Source organism: Hermetia illucens, chromosome 4 (assembly GCF_905115235.1).
Source record: "Hermetia illucens chromosome 4, iHerIll2.2.curated.20191125, whole genome shotgun sequence".
NCBI lineage: Eukaryota > Metazoa > Arthropoda > Insecta > Diptera > Stratiomyidae > Hermetia > Hermetia illucens.
In genome coordinates this window covers 75937001-75952595 of record NC_051852.1, presented here as the reverse complement: position 1 = coordinate 75952595, position 15595 = coordinate 75937001, and the positions used below count along the sequence as shown (strand labels likewise).

General features: G+C 40.1%; 1 protein-coding gene across 1 annotated transcript in view; it reads right to left on the bottom strand.

Moving 5' to 3' along the window:
* The window catches only part of LOC119655257 (nuclear pore complex protein DDB_G0274915), a 300753-nt gene that overhangs the window by 66246 nt on the left and 218912 nt on the right, over nucleotides 1–15595 (bottom strand). Inside the window, exon 4 of the mRNA XM_038061053.1 lies at nucleotides 14320–14881. Within this exon, the coding sequence (XP_037916981.1) occupies nucleotides 14320–14881 (562 nt within the window). The remainder of the gene's footprint in view (nucleotides 1–14319; nucleotides 14882–15595) is intronic.

Below are 15595 nucleotides of genomic sequence, written 5' to 3'. Positions count from 1 at the left end.
TTTTTCACCAAATATAGTCATGTGGGGCATCAAATGAAAGGTCTTGGTTAGTACTTTTCGAAGCCGAAGCAACTTACTCTCACTTTTTTGGTCCACGAACCCCTCATATAGCACTCAAGAATTCACTAAAGGTTTCATCTAAGGCAGAGGCCACTCAGCGGACGCTGCCTCATTTTTACCCTGGGAGCAGCGTGACCGGGCAAAGCCGCTTAGCAGATTGTGGTGGAAATTTTGTGTATGAGACGTATCGTATCCCGAGTCATCCCAAATGACCTGAATTTCTTGCAAAAATAACATCGAAAGGCGGACCTTAATAAAACAAATAATTACTAGTGATAAGACGTGGGTCTACAAGTTCAAAATGGAGACAAGTCAACAAATGTCCGAGTTGCGCTTCGAAGACGACCCGAAATCGAAGAAATAGAATGCGACGAGAGAGCTAAAGGCCATCCCTTTGACGGCCTAGCAGCGGTGCATGGCCAAGTGGGTGAAACGCTGGTACATGTTTGTTGCTACAGGTGGATGTTAATTTGAAGGAAATAAAATAAAATTGTTAAAAGTTTAAGTCGCTTTTGTTTTATTTATAAATTCCCGGTACTTTTCGATTGTAATGTATCTCTTTTTTAAAGCAAGGTCATTACAGGAGACGACAGATGAATCACATATCATAATGTTAAGCAGGCCGCCATTCTTTTTGTTAGATGATACATATTACTACTCTAGATGTAGGCAATTTTTAATACATTGCTCATGAAAGCTACTTGCTAGTTACTTGCAAAAAAAAGTCGGGATCCTGGAAGCCGGGCGCTTCGAGTATAAAGGTTTTGTGTTCATCTTATGTAAGAAACCTCAACGCACGTTTTTCTATCCGTATATAGCTACAAATCCAACATATTCCTTGGTATTTTTCCAAACTACAAAACATACGTACATATTACAACCATAGATATTATCCTCACCCTAAACAAAGAAACTGCCTATTTCATATGTACATATATAGTACGTATATTGAATACCGCTGATTCGATGTACAAATTAGATTAAATTAGACACTACCCGCAAACTTCATTAGCACATATGTCACAGATATGGAGTAATTGATATTGATGTACAAATGATTTAAAAACTGAAACAAAATGTTTCCTTGGGACCTCCATTCATATGTCATACACGTTGTAGAATGCACGAAATTCACAAAAAATGGAAAAATTTCACTCTCTATAACTTGGTTAATAATAGTTGGATTCAAACTTGACCAAATTGCGCCTCCCTATTCCTTACACCAAATTTTGTACTTCTAGGATGAACTTAAGGGGAGTTGCCGGGTAAATTTCTAAAATATGGAAATATACTATTTGTGCAGATATCGGAACCGGATGCATTTTGAGGCCTAGATTTCGAAGGGATACACCACTGTGATTTTCTTCAAATTTTTTCGGTTGCAAAAGTTCTTAGAACGAGACCTGCTTCACTTTTTGGCTTTCATTGGCATGTTAACAAATAATAATAAGAAAAAGTAATTGGTTTCCGTGACATTTATGATACATTTTTTTAATCATGAAATGCCAAATGTGTTAAAGGAAATAAAATTTCTTTTATTTATTATCTACTATTCATAGAAAACCTTTCATTAGCTACATAGTAATAAACACACTCACATACTTTGAAGAATCGCCTAGCAAAATTGATTACAGGTAGGTGCAGCTACCTTAGGAAGAATGGTAGAGAAGCTTTCTTTAATCATCGATTTACCTTTGAGTTAGGATTTCTATATTTGCATATGATAGAAACACACGCTAAATGAGGATTAGCTTTGATGGAAGTCGAATGAAGACCTTGAAATGTCGCCGTCAACAATACGATAATGACATTAATCCGCTTTCGGAGTTCAGGGTTATATACGAAGGTTTATGGGACGACATATTGACAAGTTAGGAAACGAGCGTGTCAAATGTCCTCATCATGGAAAATTCATGGGCAGTGGCAGCAGTAATGAGCTATAGTCCTAGTTTGTGTTGCGTGTGTTTATACTTTGAAAACGATCCAAATACTGCATCTGCTTCAAACAGAAGAAGAAATTGGGATATTTTAATATTTTCACTTTCCTACGGGAAACAAATTTGCTACTTAAAGGCGGGGAAGTAAGGAGGGTAACCGAAAAACCTAAACCATATATATCTATCTTGCATGTGTTATTGCGAAAGAATTGAGTATGGTATTTGTGTGAGAGCGCTGGGCTGCCGTAGCGGAAGGTCGCGGTTCAAATCTTACTGGTGGCAAAGGGATTTGTTATACCTGTCGACTCAGCTGTGAATGATTACCTGAGTCATATCAGGGTATTTATCTCGGACGAGCGCAATACTAATCACATTACCTCCTACACTGTATTGAAGTGTACCGTTAAGGTTTTGAATGAGGTTCTCTAATAGACTTGGAATCCCTGATCCAATGTGGATTGTCGCGCCAACGATTGTTATTATTATTTGTCATTGAAGTTATTAACAAGTCGGAAACCGGAAGTTCTCCGCTTCAGATATGAAGGGTTTTGTTGACAATTTATGGAAGAATATCTGAGTACACGGTGGTTCCAATTATACATAACTTGTAGTGTATGTACGCTGAATATATCCGATACTCAATTTGACGTAGTACTGACATTTTATCTCGTGGGGGGTAGTAATTCGATGTGAAAAAGGCAACTTTGACTCACTTTAACTTTGTTAACCTTCATCGGTATCTTATTTCCATAAACGAATAGGTCCCATGTGTGTAAAATTTAGACACTATATTCTAAGAATCATGATTTTCAAAGATATTTTATATCTTTAAAAATTGTTTAATAGTTTTTATTTTATAAATTTGGAAATAAAAAAGGAATTTGCAAATCTATTTATGTTTTAAAACTGAAAGAAAATCTCGAAAATACACAATTTTTTTTACCATGATTTAATTTAAACGACGTTCTTTGCAAAGTTTTTAAAAGTGATGTCTATTTGTCAACGCCGATTTACTTGAGACGGGGCCTGTGGTCTATTAGTCCCTTTACATTCAACGAGTGGAATCATTTTACGCTGGGTTTAAAGTGGGCTCCCATATATGCGAAAGGAAAGGGCGTAATTTGTTTTTCAAAGAATATGGTCATATGGATCAAATGAAAGGGCTCGATTAGTACTCCTCAAAACTGATTTTATTTCTGATCCAAGGTGAAACACAAATGGGTTGAGGGCTTAAAATGTGTGCCCCGAAAAATGTAACAGGTTTCGTTCTCAGAACTTGCCCAACCGAAAAATTTGAAAATGGTGTATCCATACCAAATCTCGGCTTCAAAATACATCTCCTTCCGATATCTGCTCAAATAAGGGCCACCTTAGTGTCCGCAGGAAATAAAATCCGGCAAATGCCTAGATTGTGGCTTCTCGGAGACAATAATTGTAATAGCACGCTCCTTGGTCTACCTTGTTTGCTTGCGAATGATACAGATTAATTTCTAGTAGACTGATGAAATGGCAAAAGTTCTTTTGAATACTGAGTTTGTTTGTCTTTCGACAGTATCAGGACATTCAACAATCATCAACAATAGCTGACTCTTTTGCTCCTTCATCGACAAAGTTGACGCTAGAATTATCACTTTCGTATTCATCATCGCTAGTTAGTTCATTCTTTTCTGGCACGAAGTCATCATCGCCGTCTGCATTACATTGCACCACTAACATACTCATCAAAATCAGACGAATTCATTGTTTTTTATTTATTTTCTCGCAAAATAATAAAAATAAAAATGACAAACCGAAACCAGCTGTCAATTTGCAAACTAGGTTTAGGTGAACAGTTCTTGTACAACTCCGCCTTGCTATTAACATAGTATGCTGGTCCCAAGCCCAGATAAAGGAGGAGGGTTTGAGGCAACGTACTCTGTACTATCCTCAGTAAAACAAAAATAAAATGCTGAGATCAGGGAAAGAGATAAATAGAGTATAGATGGAGTTATTCTACTATGCTAAATCCTACCTGATTTCTCTTGGTGACAGGCCCCGCGGCAGGTCGACCAAGAAAATACATACAATGTCGTTACAAACATGATGATCAGTTTGAGTCACAAGCCTCGGAGAAATGCTAGGGCGTCCACCTCAGTCGACGCGGCAGGACGGGCCCCGGTCCTGTCGAGAAATGGGCAAGGGCTCTTGACGCACGGACGGCGTCAGGACGTAAGCAAGTTAGTCCGCACACAACGAACAAAACACATACGTCTCTGCACGCTAAATGTTGGTACCCTAACTGGAAAGACAGAGGAACTCGCAAGAGCCCTTCGGAAAAGGTGAATTGACATCTGCGCTCTGCAAGAAACCCGATGGTCTGGTGCCAAAAGCTGCGACATTGAACGCGAACGCGGTAAAAATGGCCATAAACTTCTCTATTTTGGTGGCATTTGGTGGCATTGCCATCTCAGAGGGTTTATGTGATGCCATTAAAGAAGTCGAACGATTTGATGATTGGCTGATGAAGCTCACCATTATATCAGCTGATCGCACTATTCACCTTTTCACTGCGTATGCACCACAGACAGGTTGACCGGATATCGAGAAAGATGCCTTCTGGCAACTTCTCGATGAAAAGACTTGCCACGTGCCTGCTGACGATTACATAATCATTGCCGGCGACCTTAATGGTCATATGGGTGAAAAGGCAGACGGTAACAGGTGCCATGGGGGAAAGGGGTTCGGAGCGCGCAATGAAGGTGGCGAGCGTATCGATTTTGCGGACACCCATGACCTTGTATTTATGAATACATGGTTCATCAAACGATTGTCTCATCTTCCCACATTTTATAGTGGGAACAGTAAAACGCAAATCGACTATATTCTTATAAGACGCCAACATTTTACCACTGTCACTGATTGCAAAGTCGGTCCCTATGAGACCATCGCACCTCAACATCAACCGTTGATTGCCGTCCTGCGAATTAAACCACCGATAAAACAGCGTGAGGAACGCACTGGCCCGCCGCGCATCAAATGGTAGCGATTTGGTGAGAAGAAAGAAGAAACGGTCTCACTCATACGATTGCCAACCATTACGAATGTGGAAGAACCAAATAAAAGACACGATCCACAAAGCGGCCTCTGCAACCCTCGGGGTCACCAAGCCGGGTAAGCGGTACATCAGCCGAGATACTTGGCCTTGGAATGATAATGTTGAAATGAAGGTCCGTGAAAAGAAACGCCTCTAACACAAATTTCTCGACGATAAAACGCCTGCTAATTGGCAAATTTATAAGAATGCCAACCGGGAAGCAAAGAAAGCGGTCGCTGTCACCCGAGCGAACCATTTCAAAAATCTTTACGATAAACTGGACACTCGGGATGGCGAGAGGGATCTGTATCGACTTGCTAAAAGCCGTAATGAACGCACACAGGATATCGAACACTTCAGTTGTGTTAATGACAAGAACGGTACTTTGCTCACCAACCGTCGAGCCGCAACGGATAGATGGCGAGAATACTTCGAGCAGATTTCAACTGAAGAATTTGCTCATCCTCCACTTCCACAATCATTGCCGACATTTGGACCAGTTCCACCAGTCAGCGTAACTGAAGTCGAGGAGGCAATAAAACAAATGAAATCGGGGAAAGCAACAGGACGTGACGACATCGCATCTGAGCTCTGGAAGGCGAAGAGCTGGGTCCCAACACTGTGGCTCAGTGAATTCTTTAACCGGGTTATTCAGGAAGGAAGAACACCATCTGACTGGCAAGAAAGTACTACTGTTTCAATATGGAAAAAGAAAGCTAGCCCAGCAGAATGTTCACATTCCCGTCCGATCTACTTTCACCTATCATGAAGATTTTTGAACGCATTCTTGACAACCGTATTCGGGAAATCATTGAAATAACCGTGAACCAAGCTAGATTTGTCAAGACCAGCGGAAGTACTGACGCAATACACGATGCGCGGTTACTCATGGAGAAACACCGTGAGAAGCATCTCCCTCTTTACATTGCATTTCTGGATGTAGAGAAAGCGTTTGACCGTATGCCACACGAACTCATCTGGTATGCTTTACGACAACATTTAGTGCCAGAAGAACTCGTGCGCTGGGTTCAATTGCTCTACCACGATCCGAAAAGTAAAGTTAGAAGTATGGCGGGTGTATCAAAACCGCTTCGTGTCTCTGTTGGTGTTCATCAAGGAAGCGCCCTCTCGCCACTCCTCTTTGTTCTTGTTATGGACACCGTCACACGGGATATCCAACGTTCAGCGCCCTACACACTGCTTTATGCAGATTATGTTTTCCTAGCATCTGATAGCAAAAATGATCTTGAGCAACTTGTTCAAAAATGGAATGATAGCCTCATGCAAAACGGTCTCAGATTGAATTTAAACAAAACTGAATTTCTGACAACCGATCCCCATAAAACAGGCACACTCACTGTCAGCGGCAGTGATCTGCCCAGAACTGAGTGATTTAAATACCTCGGGTCAACGCTATCAGCCAATGGAGAACTGCGTTATGAAATTGCTTCACGCATTAACACAACCTGGATGAAGTGGCGTTCCACAACGGGTGTTCTTTGTGATCGACGTATCAGCGAACGTCTCAAATCTAAAATTTACCGCAATGTCGTCCGTCCAGTCGCTCTCTATGGTTCTGAGTGTTCGCCGACCATAAAAGACAATGAACGACGTCTTGCGGTAATGGAGACGAAGATGTTGCGTTGGACTAGTCGCGCCACACGTTTAGATCACATTCGAAATGAGGATATCCGCGATCGTTATGGGGTTGCACCGATCGTGGAAAAATTGCGAGAGAGGTGTCTTCTTCAATTCGTGCAAACGAGAATTCACTTGCCAAGATTGGTCTGAACATCGAAGTCGATGGTAAACGACCAAAAGGCAGACCTAAACAACGGTGGCTTGATACGCTGGATGGGGATTTGAAAGCCTCGAGATTGCACCCAGATCAGGCATTCGATAGAGCCAAATGGCGAAGCCGATCAAGACGAGCCGACCCCGCTTTGAACGGGACAAAGGCTGAAGAAAAAGAAGAAGTGAACAGTTCTTGTACGTTAAGTATGAAAGCTTTTTTCAATACAAACATAACTTTTTCTATATATGTATGATATATATAAATTCTTCTAGTGTTGCGGGTGAGGGGAAACTTTCCTTTATCCAGCTAACTCCTCCTTCCTCTTTATTTCATGCACCACTACACACGAATGCCTCGTTGTTTGAATATTGAGCGCTAGAGTAGTACAATTGAAAGTATAGTAAGCATTGTGCTAGCTCTCTAAGAGAGGGAAAACCTTACCAAATTGAGTTCTATAGATCTTGGGTAAATATTAGGGCAGCCACATCTGCCGTCGAAATAGACACCAAAAACATAAATTTTGTATACAATTTTTACTATGTGCCAAAACTTCACCGCTATTTAACGAAGTTATAATAGACAAATATGACTTTGAAATTCAAAAGTGTGTAAAATTTACACAAAGAACCAATGAAAGTTAATAACAGTAGGATTTCCACCAAACTTTCCCGTATGAAGCTCCCTACTAAAACCTACCTCACAGCAAAATTATGTGGATCTAGAATCAACTTAAGGGAATCACGGTAAATTTTCGAAATATAATAATATACGATTGTTAACTTTATTTAAGCAGATATCGTAATCGGGAGTATTTTGATACCAAGATTTTTCCATTGGATAGTCTCTGAAAATGACTGCTTCAAATAATTGACCCTGTCAGGCCCCCGCCCTCCCCACATTTGTAATTAACGCTAAAAGTAATATTTGTTTTAGAAAGTACTAATCGAGACCTTTCATTTGACTCATGGTCATATTCGGTGAAAAAAAGCTTTGCACCAATCTTTTGTGTATATGGCCAACAATATAATTCATCACATGTGTCTTGATTGTGAAGCAAATTTTAAGCATTTTTCATTACTTAGACTGGCAGGATTCTCCCTAAAATTCGAAATTATTCTACTTTGAGCATTTCAATTCCATTGAAATTGCAGGTGATTCCTTCTTGCTCAACTGCACCTGAAAGAGGGGGAGAAGATTAGAACTAAATCATAACCGAGATGTCGAAATGTTTGATTTGGAAATGGCAGCAGGTTAGAATGAATGGAGAAAAACGAATGAAGATGAAAGCCGCTGCCATTTACTCTGAATCGGTAGAAGTCGAAGCTCAGTTCGATAAATGGGATTAATTGTGGTAGTCAAAGTAACGATTTCAAATATCTTGACTACCACCATCGAACATAGGAAATTCTTGTAGATAAGGAAAAATAGGTGAAGACGCGCATATTTAAGGTCGCCTTTCGTCGTTCTGAACGAAACGATGAAAGCGAAAGTTCCGCGATTGATTTGTCTAATCGCTGGCGCTCGCTCGAATGTGCTTTTCATTGATAAGAAGATTTTCACTGTTGAGCCGCCGCACAACCGCCACCGATTGATCAGGAAGGAAAAACACGGTCGCAGTTCTTCTCCCGACTTGAAGGTGGTATGGATCGTGGTCTGTTTCGCGGGAAGACATCGTTGTTCTTCATCGAAAGAACATGGAGATCAATTCCGCCGGCTATCAACAGTGGGTTTTAAGAGACCTGCTGGAGTCATGCGCTACTTAACACTTTGCGCCGAGGAATTTATGCTTTAACAGGACTGGGCCCCGCGAATCGATAATCGTCGTCTACGAAAAGCCGTTTTGCAGGCTTTTGGGGCAGTGGTGTTCGGTCATCTAACTTGCCGGATCTTAAGGTAATAGTACAAAGTGATGATTTTAAAAAATCCAGTCTTTTTTTTTACATATTTCGAAAGTTAAAAGTTTGTTATTCAAAAAGAAAAATAATGAAACAGTGTTGAAATTTCGAGCGTCAGACTGTCGGTCAGACTACTTTAACTTGATGGTATAATTTTCGTAGGCGACTTGGTAAACATATTGAAGTCCAAGAAGAATTTCTTTAGAATTTGTTTAATGTTGTAATTAATAACATTGTTATTCTGTAAGTTTGAAGAATTTATGTATTTATGCGCAAATTTTAAACTGAAAGGGTATCTGGAAAAATGCCATTTTAAGCTTGACTCCATGTTTTTAAGGTTTTGTGTAATATTCAGTATGGCTTTTTCCAAAATTCTTGCATTTCTCATTCTTAGAATCACATACATTTGACAAAGTACAATAGTTTCTTGAAAGCCCAAAATTTTGGCAGTTTAGGCATAGCATTAAATCTTTTTGCTCTCTGTTCCCCGACTGTTACTCAACGATACCGGAGGTATCAGAGATCATACATATGCATATCGGGTGATTTTGGTTCTTATGATTTATAATGCTGAAGACTGATTTACTGAAAAATCCCTGTTCAACTAGCAAATTTCAAACTGCGTCAATATTCACTTCTGACTCTATTCCCTCGATCGCGATTACAAGTCCTTTCCGCTCTGCGGTATAATAATAACAATTTTTCTCGTCGACCTCCACGTAAGCAATGACTTTCCTCAAATTGTTTCCATTATAAATTTGAATAATATTGGTTTTTTGAATTGTATTAACCAGCTATTTACCAGTAATTGTATCACGATTTTTTAGCAGATCATTCGAATTTTTTCCTTTAAATACATAGGTGCCGATTATTTAAAGGTTTCTGGTTTTAGGCTCGAATATATAAAGCCTACAAATAAGTTCTGTCGGTTTTCACAATAGATGACGTAGCTTGTTTTTTATTCCATTGATCCACATTTCCGAACATTCGTCGGAAAGCTACTGTCAATAGGCACAAACGTCAGTATAAATTATTTAATTGAAGTGTAAACAACAATATTTTTTTCATCAACGAAAATGGCCAATTTTGTACTAAATAATGTGTTTTTGCGGGGAGTTCCACTTCATTATTTCAATATGAAGAAAAAAGCAACCGAAAGTCATCGCATTTTGGTGGAAGTTTATGGTGACCATGCTCTATCTGAGCGAACGTGTCAGAAGTGGTTTGGACGGTTTAAAAGTGGCAATTTTGACTTGGAAGACGAAGAGCGCGCCGGACGGCCAACAATTTTTGAAGATGAAGAATTAGAGGCATTGCTCGACCAAGATCCACCGCAAACGCAAGAAGAACTTGGAAAACCACTTGGAGTCACTCAGCAAGCCATTTCCCATCAATGGGAATGATCCGAAAGGTCGGAAATTGGGTTTCGTATGAACTGAAGCCAAGAGACGTCGAACGCCGTTTTTTTCACGTGTGAACAACTGCTCCAACGACAAGAAAGGAAGGGTTTTCTGCATCGAATAGTTACTGGCGATGAAAAGTGGATCCATTACGATAATCCCAAGCGTCGGGCAACGTGGGGATACCCCGGCCATGCCTCGTCGTCGACGACCAAAGCGAATATTCATGGTGAGAAGATCATGCTGTGTATATGGTGGAACCAGCTGGGTGTGGTATACTATGAGCTGCTAAAACCGAACGAAACAGTCACGGGCAAACTCTACCGATGTCAAATGATGCGCTTGAGCCGCGAACTCAAGAAAAAACGGCCGCAATACCAGCAAAGGCATGATAAAGTTATTTTGCAACATGACAATGCTCGTCCACATGTTGCACAGCCCGTTAAAACATATCTAGAAATGTTGAAATGGGAAGTCCTACCCCACACGCCGTACTCTCCAAACATTGCTCCTTCTGATTACTATTTGTTCCGATCGATGCAGCATGGCCTGGCTGACCAGCACTTCTCCAATTACGACGAACTCAAAAAATGGCTCGCTGAGTGGATATAGCGGCCAAGCCGGCCAATTTTTGGCGCGATGGTATCTATGAATTGCCTAAAAGATGGAAGAAAGTTGTGGCTTGCGATGGGCAATACTTTGAACAATGAATGTATAACCAATTTTGCACAATAAAGCTTCAAATTTAAAGAAAAAACCGACAGAACTTATTTGTAGGCCTTTTAGTTCCGTTAAATTTCGACAGCCCAAAATCAAAACTTCTTCCATATTCCACCAAATTTTTATCACCGAGAGATTTCATGATTCATATCGAAATCTGCATTTTGAAACGGTTCAAATCAAGTCATATCTGATGGACGATATTCACTGTAAATATCAATGCATATATTATACAATGCGCTTTATTTGATATTTTTATGCCAAGAAAGTAAAAAACTTTCCGTAAGTGTACCTTTGCTGGTATGAAGGATATCATTTTCCGCTGCTATGCATCTGGTTAGCTGATCTATTCCTATGCCAATATACTTCTCGATAACTTAAGCCCTGGCATGCCAACGTTAAAACGTGCGGATGATATGTAAACATACATTAGTTCGAGATCTTCCGAAATAATCAATATAAGAACATCAGGAATCAGGACCAGGAATCTTATGCCACTGCTGAGCAAGCTTTAGGGAAGTATCATTGATACTGTAAGCGAATGCACAACTCTCCAGTTTTCACCCTTCACTGGGATGCGAAAGAAGGTCCCTAATGAAGTCCTTTTCCAGCAGATATTATTAGGAAAGGCATTTGGCTCTTTTCATTGTCCGTTTTACAATTCAGATAATCCTCATTTTACTTGTTCATATGGTCATTTGAAATATGAATCTATAGCAGTTGTTACCCTCATATGTTATTTTCACGTGATCTATAGTGTAACTTGAACTTGAACATAGAAGTCGATGTATTTTTTATGATGGATCGCAGTTTGTTGATATTCAATGGCCACGTTGGCAAAAATCATTACTGCCAATATCAACACGTTTCCGCTACACCAAAAAGCACAACTCGTATATCGACTGATGTTCACCAAATTTGTCCACTTTAGTTCAATGTCTTCAATGATTTAAGGGGGTCATCCTGTGTGCCGGATCCGAGGAGTCGAATTTTTTTTTGGCATCAGTTTTATCTAGATATAGTGTAAAATATATGCGCAAAGCGATTTTTTGATATTCGGAAATTATAGGGTTAAATGCGTGATAAGTCACCTGCTAGATTTGTTTCGATCGCCGTAATAAAGCTCGTATTTATTGGTCCGAATGACTTGGCTAAACGGATAAGAATTGAAGCTAAGGCTGCACACGTGTTTCTTGAAGAAACTTAAGGTTTATGGACTAAATATAGCAGATTAATGGTCAGTTAAGATTTTATGGCTAAAAATCGCATTCAACTTTTTAAATGCGTTTTGCTGGAAATTGCATGTTGAAAATCGGCTGCCACCATAGCCGAAAATTTATCCAACCAAATTCTCTGAAATTTTTACGATTTATTCAGAACATATTTTTTCGGTCCGCAAACTAGGATAATTGCGATTCATTCAGTAGTTTTTTTGATTCATTGAAGAAGCCGTAAAAAAACACCAAAATTCAAAAAAAGTTTAACAAGCCACCAAAAATTTAGTTTTTAATATTTTTTAATAATCCTAGTTTGCGGACTGTAATTAAGTCTGTACGTTAAAATGCCATTTACTTTTTTTCTTTAAGGTGATCACAGCGCCCTCTAGCGCGGCAGCCGAAAAACACTTTTTTTTAGAGATGGGTGTATAAATTGCTCTGGATTTCAATAACGAACTATGCGAACTATGAAGATGTTAATAAATCTATGGTGAAAAATTCGTATTTGTATCTTTATCCAATTCTTCACAAAAATTTTCTAAAAACAAGTCGGGAAACCGGAAGCTGGACGCTTCAGGTATGAAAGGTTTTGTGTATTTCTTTTATAAAGAGATTTGAGTGCGCATTTGTTGCATTAGCACCTACACGTAATATATGCATATATTATGTGAGAATATCCACTTTCGCGTGATATTTACATTCAAAGCCTTAAATTTGTACAGAAACGGTGACTTTGTTAGTAATAGTGTGATTTCCACCAAAGTCGGCATATTATACATTGCTGCAAAATCTACGATGAACTTAAGGGGGGGTTTCGCAGCCAACTATTAAAAATTATTGTAACATACTATTATTAACTTTATTTATGGAGGGTATTTCGGAGCCTAGGCACCATATAGTGGCAGGGTTAAGTTTTTTTCAGATTTCTCGGTTGGGTAGTTTCTGAGAATGGGTTCGTTAAAGAAATGGCCACTTTCGACCCCCCGTAGTCCCCACCTTTTCAACAAATGTTAAAACCGTCATCGGCTTCGGAAAGTACTAACCGAGACCCACATGACTATATTTGGTGAAAAAAAATTTATACATTCCTTTTGCATGGATGGGGACTCCCCATTAAATTTAACGTAGAAGGATGTAACTGACTGTATGCGCATGCGTTCACAGTTCCCACCTTTCCACCAAATTTGGTGTTAATCGCTATAGCTGTCTCCGAGAAAAATGCGTGTGACGGACAGACAGAGAGGCAGTAAACCGATTTTAATAAGGTTTTGTGTTTACACAGTTTTAAAAAGCCAAAACAAACCCCCTTCACACGGGATGTCCCCCTTAACTGAAACGCAAGTGCCACTAAGACCAATGTTTTATATAAACAGTGATAACATGTTAGAAATTCGCAGGCGTTTCTGACTAAAGTTTTCAGAACTCAACGTCTTCCGCACAAATATTGGAACAACCGCATTTTCTTCGAGAATGTCACAACACTTTTCAACCGCTTTAAAATTGCCAGTAATTAGTAACACGGCAAACACACATATCTATCAATATTAAAGTTTGTAAAAAGTCATGTGGTCTAACGGACGTAATTCTTCATTAACAAAATAGCATCCGATACTGGTAAAGTAAATCAGAACGAGTTGCGAGATTCCGACAAAAGTTGTACGTACGATAAATTGTTTCATTTGACAATGCGAGGTAAACCTCAACATTTCGCAACTATAGGTCCTGAAACCTATAACCCCACTTCGGAAAATTCTGCACTATCTCTTTTACTTGTATGATATAGTAAAGTATATGAAAGATTTGATCACGGGACTTACAAATGTAGCCGTTCACCACATGGGTGTGATTAGGATTGTTATCTGCCGCACACGCTTGTACAACCAACTGTAAAATCTCACTTGGAGTGTAGTATCTATAAGTATATTCTCAAACTTAAAACCGCTTTTGGGGATCTTTCACCTTGCGCCACCAAACTGTGGGCAGCAAATAAACATTCCGCAAAGCCGAGAGGTCCGTTCCCATGGCGATATGGAATTTGTTTGAAGCCAAACAACAACGCCTGGCCAGAAGCACGGATAAAGCGACACCCTACAACTTGGAAAGCTCAGGTTAGTGGGTCAAACGGATATGAGGGAAATCCGCTTCCAAGAACAGATTCTCGCCCCAGGTGTGAATGATGTGGGGCTCATTAAGTTATAAAATGCGACACTAAGCCTCCTTACCTGTCCACCAATCGTCCTTCGCTCAGGCTGCGCTGGTAGTCCATTATATCACGATTCTCGTCCATATCCTGGGTGCTGGTTAGTGTTGTTGACATAGGCTCGCGTCCTCGGCCGAAAGCACTCTCACCGCTCGCGTTCTTCACGAAAAACCCGCCCGACGCCGACGGCGTGATTTTAAAATGATTCGGCGCCACCGCTGTTAACCCGCAAGTGCCCGTGTCCCGGTTCCCGGTCAAACTGATCGGATGCGGCTGCGATGGCGAAAAAACGGCTCCCGTGGTGGCCGCTGCCGCCGACGACATTGTTATGACGTCAACAGGTGATACGTAGTTTCCTTCCCGACTGAAACATGGAACGCTGTGCGCAGGCACCGACGCAATAACCGTGGCCGGGGAGGCAGTTGACTGTGATGACGTGAGGGATGTTTGTGACGCCTGCGATAAAGGTGACGAGGGTGTCGAGGATACTGTACGGCCAAGGGTATCAGCCCCCGACAATGTTCGACGGCGAAATATCCGACGAAGGTTTCGTAATGGATGAAATCGGCGGCGTTTCTGCGAGTCTGTAAGAAAAGAAAATGCAAAGGAACGTGAGAAATCGACTAAATTGGATCAGTTGTTGGATGTTTTCTTCCGCGTTTACCCGACATAGCAGAATCTTTATTTATTATATTCGCGTACCAGCTGATGGCTTCCATTATTCAACTACTGAACTGCTTCATACGAGAAGCTGATTCCAGCGTATATTAGAAGAACTAAAAGTTCCAATCAAATGATAAGCAATTAGTATCGAATCTAATTTAAGGAATCTCTGTCAGGTAGAGTTCAGCTGAACAATTTTACTTTGAAGCTGTTTACAGCGACTATATAATAAACTAAGTTGCCTACAATGTAAACGTCTCCGCCGAACTCCGGGAAGAATTGATAAAAATTATATCTATAACAGTGTCGGAGATACTTGCAACCTAATGTATGTGAAGTTCAACAAAGTGCAGTTGTAATTAATAATAAAACCAAGCTAGGATTTTGAAAACTATCTTTTCGAAAATTGAATTTATTTGGTTTTTCACTAAAACTCTAGGAATTTCTACCCAATAAAAACCACTCATGTGATGCTAGAATGGAGTGCTACCTCATTCAACAGTCACCCTTGTCTCACTTAGTTTCACATATGTCAGGGTAACCCGTCTTTGTCAGTCTCAATCCTACTTCAGTAGTACCTTAGTAATAGCGCATTTGGTTTAACTTTGCTATGCCGTTGTGCCTAAATCGGAATT